Consider the following 15043-nt stretch of genomic DNA (forward strand, 5'->3'; position numbering starts at 1 on the left):
ATACTGCGCTAGCTCTTATAGGTTCTGAATTCGATGCGTTTTTGACAAACGGACGAACAGACGAAGATGACTAGATCGACTTGGCTTTTATGGGGTCAAAGATGCATTCTCCTGACTGTTACATTGTGCCAATACATTATTCACTTTGTACCCATTTTCAATGGGTTCAGTGTATCTATATATTTTATCACATTTAAGATATGGAGTTCTTATATTATAGACAAATTGAAGTCTTTAACTGAAGTGTTTCTAATTAAGAGCGATGAATGTACTATGTAACAGAAAATACTTATACCCAAATATGTATACTTCATAATAATAACCATACAAAATATAATTTTTTGAATATTTGTTACAATATATATTAACTAACTGCATCTAGCTACTATCAATAAGTATTTAATTCGATATATATCGATGATAAATAAATATTTGACCATTAACCCTGCGGAATTGCAACGCAACTTTCATGTCAAATCAATTTACTTGAACTATTAAAATGATTCTGAAAAATGTCTAATTTTTTGACTCCCTTTAAGCCTTTCACTCATGTCTCACAACTATCGATAAGTAATCGCGCATCGATAGGCATGCACTTTTAATCGAATCAAAGCGCTTTATGCAAATATTTGACCAGGGAATCAAAATGGAATCTGCTTGCACTTGGCTGCTGTCGCATTGGTTTTGTGCCAAGGAATTTCACGCTAATGCGCATTATTGTCAGAGATGCTGGCGATGCCACAGCTTGAATTTGCATGCCACCTGAGTAGGTGATGTTCGCACTGCCCGCCAACCGCGCTGGCAGCAGCATTTCTCTGCGTTCTTTTGTTTTTTGTTTTTTATTCAAATTGAAATGTCTTTTCAACGGCTTTGCTTTCCACTTCAGCAGGCCACGACACATGAGTCCTGTTTGTCTTCGTCGCCAGCGACTTTTTGGCCAAGGACTCGTATGTCAAGCGGGTGGAGGAGCGGCGGCCTAGCGGGGCAGCGCGTAGCATGCAGCAAATGGAGGCAGGCTTTATTACGTGCGCTGCATGCAACTGCACAAAAGTCACGCGCCATGCACAGGCAATCACACCCACAACAACAGCAGCGCACGTACACAAACACACATAGACACACACACACATACGTTTATATTTGAATTTCTAGTGCCCGAACAGCTGCAAGTCGCGTTGGTGGCAACTGAAAATATGTGAAAACGTGCCACGCACGTGTGTGCCGCCAAAAAACTGTGCCAAGTTGATGCCGCCACGCGTCGCTTTTAGTATTTGTTCTTGTTTTTAGCTCTAGTTAAATACCCTTGCTTAGGCCATTTATGTTTCGTCACGGCATATGTAACATAAATTGGTGGGAAATCTCTACAAGTTTACATAAATATTCATAAAGTATATATAAATATTCTAGATGCCGACTTTAGCTATATCTACCTAATTGTTTTTATGGGTCTATGAATTTATTTATTAAAATTTTTTCAATACACTTTTAATTATTTATGATCATGCATATTATATAATTTTACTCTCAACTGACTTTGACTTGAATTGCAATTTAAATTTGACTTTAAATTGTCGCACACTCAATTTGCTTCTACTTTTAAAGCCTTTTCTTTGTGGAAAGGCGCACGCCTTCTAAACTAAAAGACCCAACTTCTTATCAGATTAAAGTTTTTGAGCGGAGCGCAGTTAATTTATTATCAATAAATCAAGTATACGTGGCTATGGGCGAGCAATATTTAGGTGCAATTTATCATCATTGTTATTATAGTTATTATTGTTAATGATTTTAATATTTTTCTTAATTTTATTATTATTATTATAATTCTATTTATATTTTATTAATTTTATTATTATTCTATTTAATTTTATTATTATTTTTATTATTATTGTATTTATTTATTTACTTATTTATTTAAATATAATCATTATTAAAACTTTTAACTGAACTTCGAACCCGCACAATGAAAAGGCAATGAAAATTTAATTTTAATTTCAAAATGTTGTCGCTGTGACCTGTGAATAGAGTCTGTTTTGTATGCCCAACTTTTATTTTCAATATTCAACGTCTTCTCAAGGGTGTTTAAGCTTTGATAAAGCCGAAAAAGCAGTTGCAACCTGCACTAGTTGGAGATGTATTTGTTGTTGTCTGTTATTCTGTTGGCGATGCGTGGACACGTTGCGTATGCGCAATTCGCCAGACGGGCTTTCAGTGCGGCATCTCTCTAATTTCACAGTTTCAATCATATTTGCAGCGAGCGCTCAAAAGTATGCAACACTTTTTGATTTGCTAGCTATGCTTGTGTGTCGTTGGGAGAAAGGGTACGAGGGAGGACGCCAAAAATTTTAATAATTTCATTTGAGAATTTTCGTCCGTTATAAAACACTCAGCACTCGATGACGTTGACGACATGACGCATTGGGAGTTTATTTTTGTTGAAATGCTAGCGAATGTTTTTTTTTTCTATTTCGTAGATTTGTTTATTTTTTGTCCGTTTTTTTTTCTCGTTGTTTTCTTTTTTGGCTTCGCTGGCGCATAAATCAATCAAATGCAGGCACAACACGCAATGCACACAAAGATCAACAGCAGAAGCGGCAGCGGCAGCTGCAGCAGAGAGTGAGGGGGGGCCAAGGGGGCGGCAGGGCCCGAGTAGGGTACGTGAGCTGGGGCTGAGGCTACCCGTTTCACATGCTCGGCATCACATTGGCAAGAATCCATGCAAACATTTTCAATTAAAAATTGCTCTGCCATTTGTCAGCACGCTTTGGCGCAGCTGTGTGTGTGGGTGGGTGTGGGTGTGCATGTGTGGCTTTGTGTGTGTGTGTGAGGGAGACAGCGTATTTCGTGCCTTTCGTTCTAGCTCTGCTGCTGTATCTGTATCTGTGTCTAATATTGCCAATTGCTTATCCATCACAATCACAGTCAAGCATTAGACATCAGACAACGTCATCCTTGCTAGCCGAATCCATTCATATCTATCTTTTAGCAGCACATTGCTTGCCAAACTGTGTGCGGCTGCAAAACTGTGCTTAAATGTGACCTTGCCAAAGTTTCTGTGTAGACTTTAAGCTTTTTTCTTTACTTGTGCAAACTTTTTTAAAGGATATATTCCAATTAAACTGTTAACTCACGATTCCAACTGCAAAAATTAATTTGTGGCACAGCATGCAGAGCCTCTCAAACTGTGCCAGGCCCTATAACATGTGCCTGACTTCTAGTCCGGGCCAATGCGATGTTCAAAATGTTGAACTGCGCTCTAAATTCAATTGTTGTTAAACGTCTTGGCCAGGTTGTGGTCCCCGGGCTGTCCAGTGCCCAAAAGGCAGGGGCACTCATTGTGGCCGGCATAAAATACATTTGGCTGCCAGCTAAATGCACCTTGGAGGCACTTTTGACTTTGGCTCATGGCCCAAACGCTGCCCAAGCACACATTATGGCCAATGCCCTGTCTGGGTGTGTGTGTGTGTGTGTGTGTGTGTGTGTGTGGACTACATTCTATGCCTTTATTTGCTGCTGCTGCTGTGGCCTATGCTGCTAATGGATTTTAAATGAGCATCATAAATACTAAACCCGAAATTGCTCCAACGCCCCCCCAACACATACACAAGCACACACACACAGATAGAAGACGCTCTCTCTCTCTCTCTCTCTCTCTCTCGCTCTCTCTTAGTTTAACAAGACGCTTTGCTTTCAGTCGTAACTTGGCCTTCAGCTTGACTGAGAATTCGCTGTCTGTTTGGTTTTTTCTCATATTCTCCACTTGCTTATTGTCATTTATTCTTGTTTTGTGCTTTTGTCCGTTTGTGTCTGCAACATGTATGGAAAGAGTTAGGCGCCGAGCATTTAACCAGCTTTCTGTAATACCTTTTTATGCCGCTTAAGTGTGCCTTCAAATTTGTCATTAAGTTTGTAACGTCTCAACGGATTATTTTCACAGTTTCTTTCATTTGCATAATTTTGCGTCTTAAGTCTTAAAGCTGCTGCTGTTCTAATTTTAGCCAATTTATTTTTATTTTAATTTTACTAAGATTTTAGAGTTTGAGTGTGTAGTTTAATACACTTTAAGAGCAATTGCTTATCTTGTCTAACATTTGTATATTGGAGTATTTAGTATTTTAGTATTTGTCTGTTTCTATGCGAACTAGTCCCTCAGTCTTAAGGCTACCGACTTACAACTTTGCATATGCTCACTATGCTCCTTACATATATGCGAAATTCTATCAACATCGGACGACTATACCATATAGCTGCCATAGTAAAGATCGATCGAATAGTAGGTACTGCAAAATATGGCAAATATTTTCATCAAACTCAGCAATTACGATCTTCCCTACTTTAATATATCTGCTAAACAGAAATATCTACAAGGGTATTGAATCTTCGGCGTGCCGAAGAGATCCTACTCTCTCGTTCTAACTCAACCTAAGTCTATGCAAAACTTTAATTTGGGTATATTATTTATTGTTTTCTTTATTTTATTTTTAGATTTTGCTTAAATTGAAATATTATCCAACACTTGTCATTTTTTATTTTGTTTTAAATAAGGTTGAGCTGGTTTAACTTAGTTTAGTCTAACTGGCATTTTATTTGTGCTAGTTCACCTTTTTCTTGGGTAGTTGTTTTGGCTTTTGGTTTCGCTGCTGTGCCAAATGGCAAGGACTATAAATATTTGTTACGCTGGCGTTACGAGTGCGCTGCATGTGACACACACACACACACACACATGCTGCTGTTGTTGTTGTGTGTCTACTTTTGCGTCTACAAATCCGGCGTGTAGCATAAAAATGACTGCAATTTATGTTTTCCTATGAATATATTTGCGCGCCCCATCGCACCGTACACACACACACACACACACACTTAGATATTGCACACTCCAGTTTCCTGACAACAACAGCGGCAAAACGTTGAATATCCTAACTGTTACTCTATGTGATTGCATAAATTTTATGCAGATTTCAATTGTTGTCATTTTTAGTGATTTTTATTAAATGCAACTAAAGTGACAAGATTATTGAAATTTAATAATGTTAAAATGATAAAGCGGTTAAACCGGTTGCCATGTGCACACACACACACACACTCGCACACACACGAACACACCCTCTCACTGCCTGCCCGTTACCCAAAAGACTTGTCAGCTAATATAACAGCTTGAGACTTGAGTCGCCTTCGTTGCCGCAGGAGCAGCTTTTGTTGTGCTGTGGAAACCAATAACTAACAATCAACTGCTGTGTGTGTGCGTGTGCGTGTGTGTGTCAGTGTGTGCGTGTGTGTGTGCCAGACACTTTATGGGTCTGTCATGTGCGCGGCTTTTGGGTCACGTTGATCATGCGACAACTGGACAGGCAACATTTGTTCAACAAACTGCAGCATTTAATTACAAAAAGTGACAAAGAGCACAAGAAAAAAGAAGCAAACCAAAAGAGAAACGCAGAAAGTGTGGGAGAAGGAGAAAGAGAAAGTGCAATGCCACGAACTTCAAATGTCCTATTGAAAGTAAAATATGTTGACGCTAGCAAAATATTGCCTAGGAAAGGAATTGAATTAAATCAAGATAAAATAAAATTGATCTAAGCACAATTATTCAAATATTACTTGCTCTACATTTATAGATATTATTTTAATTAATTATTAATAATTTATTGATAATTGATATTTCATATATTTCATATTTCATAATTTTATAAATCATAAAAATTGAAATAACTATGACTACATAAAGAAAAATATTTGTTTCATAAGTGTAAAAACCGTTTTTAAGGCTTTAATCTACAGGTCACACTTTTTTTCGATTGCTTTCGGCTTGACTTAATCGATTTTAAAATCGATTTTTTAAAAGCACTAAATAACATATCGATATCGATAAAAACAATCGATAGGAAAAACTAGAGATGACCTTATCGCCAATTCATTCCAGAGTTTTGCAACACTACTTTTGGCCAAAGCGTAGATAGGCACAAATTCCCAACCAAATACCAAATACTAAAAAAGCAACCCATTGACTCTAAGAAAACTTCTATTAAGGTCATAAAGATAAATATATTTATATATACAGCTTAAGAGGAAGGTTCAAAGATTCACAGAATTTTCCAAAAAGTTATTCAAGGGCATACAAGTTTTTATGCCCATGTCCAATTCCATACCAGACAAATAAGAACCCATAGAAGCTATTCCCAGCTATATTGAACTACTTGCAAAACCAACTGGCTACGTAAATATGGCTTACTTCATAACAAACCCACAACAATATTGTAAGAACCACTAAAAAGCCGAAAAAGAGAAAACTCTCAAAATCGCTGGACAGGTCATAAATTTTGGGGCTATGGCAGGCAGTTCTTTCTTATTCTTTCCTTTTTTTTTTGCTTGGCTCCATTTCGTACCATTTGAGTTCTTGAGCACCCCGCCTGGTTCCCCCATACTCACAGTTGACATTCAGTGTGACGCTCGTCTCCAGCGTATGCCCCTCGGGCATGGCACGATTCCAAACGACGCATATGTACTTGGCACCATCGTCGGCCCGTCTGGGCAGTATCTGCAGTGTGGCATTTGTGTAGTGGTTCTTGGAGCCGCCCTTAAGCGCATACGACTGCAATGGCACTTTGCTGCCCTCGCGGAACCAGCTGCAATCATACGAAAAGAAAGATAGTCCAAGTGAGTGAGAGCGAGAGAGAGGAGCATGGAGATTCGGAGAAGGACAGCGATTTAGTGCCGCACAAAAAAAAGAACTGCATGTGCCGGCTGGGATTATTAATGAAGGCGACCAGTTAAGTGATTTACTTGCCGCCGGATGTGCTTAAAACTGTCGCTGACCGCAGCGGCGACGACAGCTGTGAACCCAAAAATGTATAAAAAATATTCACAAAATTATAAAATAAATCAAACTATGCAAAGCCGAAGCTAAAACACTCTCCCATACATAAGCTAAATAAGCATATATTACTTTAATTAGTTTAAATTCATTAATTAAATTAAATTAAGTCGATAATTGTATCTAATTACTCCACTAAATATGTTAATGTAACTGCTGCTGTTGCTGTTGTTACTGTTACTGTAATTGTTATTGTAACATTGTAATTGTTTCTATTCCAACTACCTTTTCTGTTACTAACACTGTTACTTTCAAGGACCCTTTTCACAATTGTCACAATTATTGTTACTGTTGCTGCGGCTGTTACTGCAAATGTTCCTTTTACAAATACAGTTCCTATCACTGTTACTAACATAAACATTGTTACATCTTCTGTCACTGTTATTTTATATCTTATTTTGCTGTGACTCTTAATGATATTGTAACTGTTACTTTAACTGTTAGTGTTACTGTTAATGTAACTGGTAATGCTACCGTTACTGTTACAGTTACTGTGACGGTTTCTGTTATTGCTACTGTTACTGTTACTGCTACTGCTACTGCTACTGCTACTGCTACTGCTACTGCTACTGCTACTGCTACTTTTACTGTTATTGTTATTGTTACTGTTGCTTTTACTGTTGTATAGATTTACATCATAAATTCAAATATTTATATATCCGAAACCTCTGCAGGCTTTTCCTTAAAACGGATTAATGTTCTCGCAAAACTGTAACATGGAATTTAAATTTATTATGCACTCTTACGTTATCGTAGGATCCGGTGAGCCGCCGATGCTGCTGCAGGTCAACTCCAGTGGTTTCTCCTCGGTGGCCACCGCAATATTGCCGGGCGTCACCATGGGCGGATGTGGTGCTGTTAGCACGGTCACATTGTAAAACTCCTGATGCACATCGGCGCCGGTGCCTTTGGCCTTGATGCGGCACTCAAAGCGACCATTGTCCCGGTTGTAGGAGGTGTTCTTAATTTGCAGATCATAAAGGCCGCGGCCCGGCCGAAAGTCAAGTCTGCAAAGGGAAAAGCGAAGAGAAAAATAAATTGTTAGATGTTTTTTTTTTGGCGGGTGGGTTTATAAGGCGTGAAGCTACAATGAAAAAAAATGTTTTCAGCTTTATGTAAATTAACTGCGAACATACTTTGTTAATTTACATAGCTTTGTGGGGTAAACACGGCATGTGTATTGTATTTGCGTTGGTTTAAAGAGAATTCAAGGAGTAGGAGTTTCTTATAGAGATGTCTAGTCGCTGGGGTTTCGCTTTTGTAAAGCTCTTCAGCATGTTAATGCTGTTTTAATAATAATAATTTAAATTCTTCATACTCCTCATTATTGTTATAACTACCAATATTAATATATATTCACCAATATTAATATATATTCATATAATTAAAATAACAATTTTTATAATTATTATTTTTATTTTTAGTATTATTATTATTATTATTAAATCTTTATTTAACTGGCTTGTGTGTACAGTATATCATATATATTAATTAAATAGATGTAGACATAATATATTAAATATATACAATATATCAATTATATTTATATTTAATTATATATATATTTAAAATATAAAATATGTAACATATCTTAAATATAATAAAAATAAATACATGAAATATACTAATATTAACTGAATTAAATATATTAAATCTTTATTTAGCTGGCTTGTGTTTCCTGGTTCAGTTGTAGGTACCGGAAGCCAGCAATAAATTATAATTTGTATATTAATAATAATAATAATTGTTATTCTTCTTTTATAATAATAATAATAGCCTGTGGTTCGAAGAACCGCTTGACGACGATGCTACTCTCCCTGCTTTTCTCCAAAACAGGAAATCAAACTTCAATTTCATGATACAAATTTTTTTTATTTAATAATTTGATATACATTGTATAAAATAAAATATATATAGCTTAACATATATTTCACTGTGCCTGACAAATCATAAAAAAAAATATTTCTTAGCTATAAATAAAAACATTTTTACAGTTAGCTAACCCTTTGACGTCCAAGACGTTGAAGATTTTTGGGTATTTACAAATTTTGATCTATTCTGATCTGAGTAATCGTTGAGAGCTGCTCCAAGTCAAGAGTCCCAGAGTTCTCCTCATTAAAGAGCTTTCCTTGCCACGTTTTCGAGTATCCTGCTCTGCTGTCCTTTGTCCAGCTGCAGCAGTTCCTTCATGTTGTTGTTTTCATTTTTATTTTTTATTTGTACTTTTCAGTTTGTTGTTAATTTTTTTGTGCCTTGGCTTTTGTGTGAATACATTTGGTTTTCGTGTGGCTTAAGAGGAGGTTAGCGAGCGGACGCGAAACGAAATGAAAAATGCTCATGGCAAATTAAGCGTCGAACTCATTTTTGTAAATTTATTAGCTTAATTTTGAGTCGGAGGGAGGGGCGTACAGCTTCTCGGTTGCCATGACGCAGGCAGCCACATTACATTTTGATTAATTTAACATGTTTTCTTTTTTTCCCCACTTATTTTTCTCTGGCCATGGTATTTGCTACCTGGCAATGGAAAGCGCGGGCAAATGGAACGTACACTTAGAGAAAAGGACGAGTAAGTGATGCTCAAATATAAAGCCTCATATTAAGAGCCTTGCCCAATTTGGCAGAATTCTAAAGTTAAATAAATTTTAACTTGCCTCCAGCATAGTTTATTTATATTTGAAGCATGCAAAGTCTTATTATAAGCAGTTTTTGACTTGAGTCTAATTTAATATTTTATTTAAAGATAATATAATAATATATGTAATTTAAATTTAACTACGTTGGTGTTAATATTATTAAAATATAATATAATATATGATATATACAATTTACCACAGCTAAATACATTTAAAATTCATGTGTCATGCAAATTCATTGTCATACTATAATTTAGCTCATAGTGTTTCTCTCAGTGTACTCTAAAGGTAAAACTCAATCAACCGTAATAGCTCGAAACTGTTGAATACTTTGTGGCTCTGTTGCGTTGTTCAAAGAAATGCTTTTAATGCCTAGTCCTAAAGGTTCCCAGCAGCTACTGTTGCTGTAGTTTCTACCCATATTCTACCCATATTCCCACACGTCTGCCCCAATCACACTCCCCTCGACTTTATCAACGTCATCGTCATTTATTTAGCCCAGCCGCCGCAACGCTTTGTGTTTAAGTTTTAATTTCTCTTGATGAGATTTTTTCTCTGCTGCAACCACAAACCTTGTAGACATATAAGTGTATGTGTGCGTGTGTGTGCGTGTGTGTGGGTGTGTGTGTGTGTGTGCGTGTGTGCTGGGGCGGTCGGGCGGCTGGTTATATAAATCATGCACTCGACATTATTAAAGTAGATCTTATAAACTTCTTGAGTGCATATGCATGCAGACGAGGGCAAAGCGAGAAACTTTTTAAATAAAATTTCAATTTTGATAACTTTTATGGCAACTCGACTTGCTGCAGCACTGCTGGCTGAAGAGAATGCGGGGGGAAGGGGGGTTAACCACACACATGTGCAGTTGTACAGGCAAATGCGGCGCACTTCCGTTCTGCCAGCTCAAATGGCAATTCGGGTGTTCTCTATTTTCTTCAGTTTTTCAGCTTCTGGGCCCAAGGAAATGGCTGCATTTTTACCGTTACCAGAGATTTTCCTTCATTTCGTATACCCTAGAGCCTAGAAATGCGCATTAAAGGGTATAATGTGGTTGGTAGAAATTTGGATCGCAGGCAGAAGGAGAATGTGTATTTTAATATATAAAATACTTATATATAAAATATTTATATTAAATATATAAAGTATATTAAATATAGTAAATGTATTAAATATATTTAATTTATTATTAAATATAACAAATTTATTAACTATATTAAATGCATTAAATGTATAAAATATTACAAAAAAAAAATACAATGTATCAAATGTATTAATTAAATAGATGTATATATTAAAAAAAATATATGTATATATTAAATAGATTTAATATATTAAATATTATTGGTGTATATTAATATACATATAAAATATGTAACATATCTTAAATATAATAAACGCATCAAATTTATTAAATATATTAAATACATGAAATATACTAAATATATTAACTGGATTAAATATATAAATTATAGCAAATTAAATTTAATAAATATATTGATTATATTATATATAGAAAAAGTATTAGAAATACATAAAAAATATATTGAATATATTAAATTTATTACATTCTTTACATTTAAATACATAAACTCTCCAGTATCACATACAGTAAAAATGTTTTCTCGATAACTTTCCAATTACCCAAAATCGATAAGTATCGATATTCAATTTGTTAAGGTACATGTCTAATTTTGGCATGAAGGTACACCTATATCGAACTTATATTACTTTTATGACTTTTGCAATTGTCATAGTCTTCATTTTTTGTAGACACACACAATTGACATACGTGAAAAAATGGTGAAAGTTTTATAACAATCCAACAATAGGAACAGCATTTATTAAAAAATAAATGTTGTATAGAGGGGAACTGAGGAGGAGCTGAGGATGAAGGGAGGGGCAATCAGAGCAGTCGTAGCTTGACAGGGTAACTGTCAGTCGGGCATTCCCAGCTAGAGCATTGCTACATGTTTTTTCTTGCCGCTGCATTTCCGGCTGTGACTTTTACGAGGCTGCATCTTGAGTTTTGTATCGCAGCGATGTGTGTGTGCCTGCGTGTGTGTGTGTGTGTGCCAAGTGCTGCAGCTCAAGCGAAGCACATAATTGCCTCTGCCTCAGCCTCTGCTTCAGTCACTGCCTGCTGCTACTGCAGCTGCTGCTGCTGCTGCTGCTGCGTATCCTTCGCAGGACCAAAAAGGAATTTCTAATGTGAAAATAAGTGCTGCCTCCGTTATTATGTTGCATCGTCGCAGAACTTATGCAAAACAGTCGCAGAATTGTTATGCAAATTGCAGCCAATTACATGGCAAATGCCTGCCATGCCCACTCGCCTCTCCCAGCCCCGCCCCGCCACCCTCACGCTCTCCCCCGCCTGCCAAGCATATCTCTCAATGAGCACTCGTACAACATAAGTGAAATTGCCTTCGCAAATGCATTGAACAGCTACACTGAAGCGAACAATTTCGGGGTTCTGCTTGATTGTGAGGGTCCGAAAAAGCATACTTCAGACATTTTGTTGTCAAGTGAAATTGACTGTCAATAATACATAACAGACTACTATGGTAATTAGTATAAATATTTCTGAACGTAATTTACCAATTAAAAAATAAATATAAAAGAATTGGAACTATATATAAGCAATTTTTTTTTTGAAATTTTAAACCAACCATGAAAGAAATTCAATTAAAGTCGAACCTAAAGCAAACCCGCAAAATGGTTATGCAAATTATTGTTGCGGTTACTTATATTAATTTTTAAATTTTAAAATAATATTTCAACATTTTAAAATCATTTTAATGCTGTATTAATATTTTCAGTAAGCCAAATGTACTTAGTTATATTACAGTTGAATTTTCTTATTCATAATTTTCGAAATAAAATTGCATAATTTGTGACAACTTCCGACACTTACAAAGCTGTTCATATTGCCGACGTGTCATAGACACGTGTCTATGTATGCTGGGCTTGAACCAGCGACCTTAAACTTGTAAGTTCAACTCTCAGGATCCTAAACGACGCAGCCTCAATACATTACGTTCGCAACGCCTAACTTGCTGGCTGTATTAATGCGCCTCTTATAAACTCTTACCATTTTTTTTCCTTGGTAGACTTTTTCAAAACCACATCTTGGTACGCACTTTTGACCCAAGGAAAGGTTCTGTAGCTTATCAGTCCGCCAAGACAAGCACCTGAATGGCAACTCAGGCACTCGGAACTAAACCTAGACCAAGCACTAATTAGAGGTCCAAGGATATGGCCTAATTCGATGCCTGTAGCTGATATATTGTGTTTAATTCCAGCCTTATAGACCCAAAATTAGTTTGGGGTTAACAAATTGGCAGATAACTTATAGATGAACCACGAGCTGTCTATAAGTCGATTATCGATATACAGTAAAATTAACTTGGACAACAGCATAAAATAATTAAATATTACATTTTAATAAGGAAAATGAAGTTTTATCTGAACGTTGCGGTATATCGATAGCTACCAATAATTAATTATTGTGTTAAGTTTTTTAAATTTATGTCTTAGTTCGCGATCCAATTAACGGGTGAGTTGTAGCCAATCAAAAAGGCCTAGAGATGTGCAAGTGCTTTTCCTCGTAAGTCCGATAGTCATTTAACGATAAGTTAATTTAATCACAAATTTGTCGATAGCCGCTTATCGATAAATCAAATTGTTCACATTTTTGCCTGAGTGTAGCCAGGCACACGTTCATCTCTTAGCTACCGATAATCATCCACTTTTCTGTGCCCCATACAGGCTGAGGCATGCCACGCAGCTTGTTAACTGTAACTAAAGCTCGCGTCTGCTCGTTAGTGGGAGCCAAAACTACTCGTATAGCTGCCAGATTATGTTATTATCGGGTTTTATTATCGAGTCTCGGCTCGGCGAGTCCAGCATGTCTGGCGTCTTGAAGAGCTGCCTTCGGGGCTGCCTGGCTGAGCAGGTGTTTTCTTTTCTTCCTTCCTTCGCTATATTCTATGGCACATTAAAATGGACGCAGGGTTGGGGGGGGAGGGCGGCGCTGGCAAGAGGGGGCGTGTGTGCTGGCTGTTCGCATGCCAAGGCGCCGTCTCATAAAAAATAATAAACTTTCTGCTTCTTCTGCTTTCTGTATCAGCCATCACTTTGGACTTGGCTGAGCAACTCCGGCGGAGAAAGTTTAAAAAGCGCGCGCCAAAATTGACGCGTGGCAAGGATATGGCAAGGACTCTGCCAGCCAGGCACCAGGCCCCCACCGTCCGGGCGTCATGTCAACGATGTGCGTTATGTGCGGATAATTGACTTTTAAAATGTGTGTGTGATATCACAACAACAACAACAACAGCAACAACAACGCGCAGCTGCCAAAAGGGTCGCTGCGTATAATTAAACGGCATATTGTCACGCATCCTTGCAGCGGGACCCGAGCGAGGATTCGGGGGCAGACCCTCAGCGCCTCAAGGACAAATGGGTAGCAAGGACTTTTTTCGGGCTCTGTTACAAAATAAATGTCGCTGTTGTTCTTGTTGTTGCCATTTAATGTGGCACGTTGTTGTTGTTGTTGCCTTTAGCAAATGGTGCATGCAATGATATGTGTGGATGCGAGAGGGTCGCGGCGACGGGGTGCCACGTTTAGGCGTACGTTTAGGAAGAAGGGCAAAATAAAAGGAAACCAATTCGGAATGAGATTAAATAAAGATTAAATTAAGTGTATAATGAAAATAGAAATAAAGGTAAGAGATTTAAGATTAAAGAATTGCGTTACAAAATAACCAATTATATTTTATTTTATTTCGGTTCTCTTTTTCATTTATTAATTAGAGTTCAATAAAGAATATTGCATTTAAAATAAATAAAACATAAGTTCATTTTATGAAACTGAAATTTGCTGCAGCGTCTGCCAAAATATTAAAATGTTCAGAAGTTTTTATACAAAAAAAAAGTCAAAACAATAAATATGATTTATTGGAGCCTTTTTTAACGAAAAACTAACTTAAGATGGAAGAAGCGGGAATACCCCGGCCTTACTCGTGATACGTTTAAAATAAATTCTCTCAAAATCTTAAACAAAAAACTTTCATTCAACCGTTTTGTGTGCATTGTGCATTGATCACCAATCAGTCAGTCGGCACAAAAAGTTTTATATATAGAGAGATATATAAAGGTCTAATATAGTGTTAGTTCTGCGAAGTCTTCCTGACTTTCTTAAACTTAACACAAAAATATTGACGATCCTGCCAAAATATATTCTTCTTTATTTAATTTCTATAGTTATATAATTTCCCTCGTAATCAGTATGAATCAATCTATCGATAGTCACAAATTAATTGTTGCATAAAATATCGATATGAATATTATTAGCAATATTTTCTAATCATAATAAAAAGCGAAGCTCCCAAGAAAGTCAACGCATAATTGAACTGCACACGAAAATCAACACTGCTCAACAAAAGCAGGCTTTATTTGCTTTGCACCATCTTTGCTCATCTGTTAGCATTAATCCACAATAATATGATTAGGATTTGACGTGTATATGCCATGACCTACAACAATC

General features: G+C 36.7%; 1 protein-coding gene across 4 annotated transcripts in view; it reads right to left on the bottom strand.

The window, feature by feature from the left end:
• The window catches only part of fred (friend of echinoid), a 129487-nt gene that overhangs the window by 31867 nt on the left and 82577 nt on the right, over positions 1 to 15043 (bottom strand). For all 4 annotated transcript variants that reach the window (XM_064684771.1, XM_064684772.1, XM_064684774.1 and 1 more), the window contains 2 exons: positions 7615 to 7875; positions 6424 to 6620 (listed from right to left, as the gene is read on the bottom strand). In XM_064684771.1, the coding sequence (XP_064540841.1) occupies positions 6424 to 6620; positions 7615 to 7875 (458 nt within the window). The remainder of the gene's footprint in view (positions 1 to 6423; positions 6621 to 7614; positions 7876 to 15043) is intronic.

The sequence above is a fragment of the Drosophila montana genome, unplaced genomic scaffold (assembly GCF_035044405.1).
Source record: "Drosophila montana isolate Dmon_TW-CO22-7 unplaced genomic scaffold, ASM3504440v1 contig_2_1, whole genome shotgun sequence".
Lineage (NCBI taxonomy): Eukaryota > Metazoa > Arthropoda > Insecta > Diptera > Drosophilidae > Drosophila > Drosophila montana.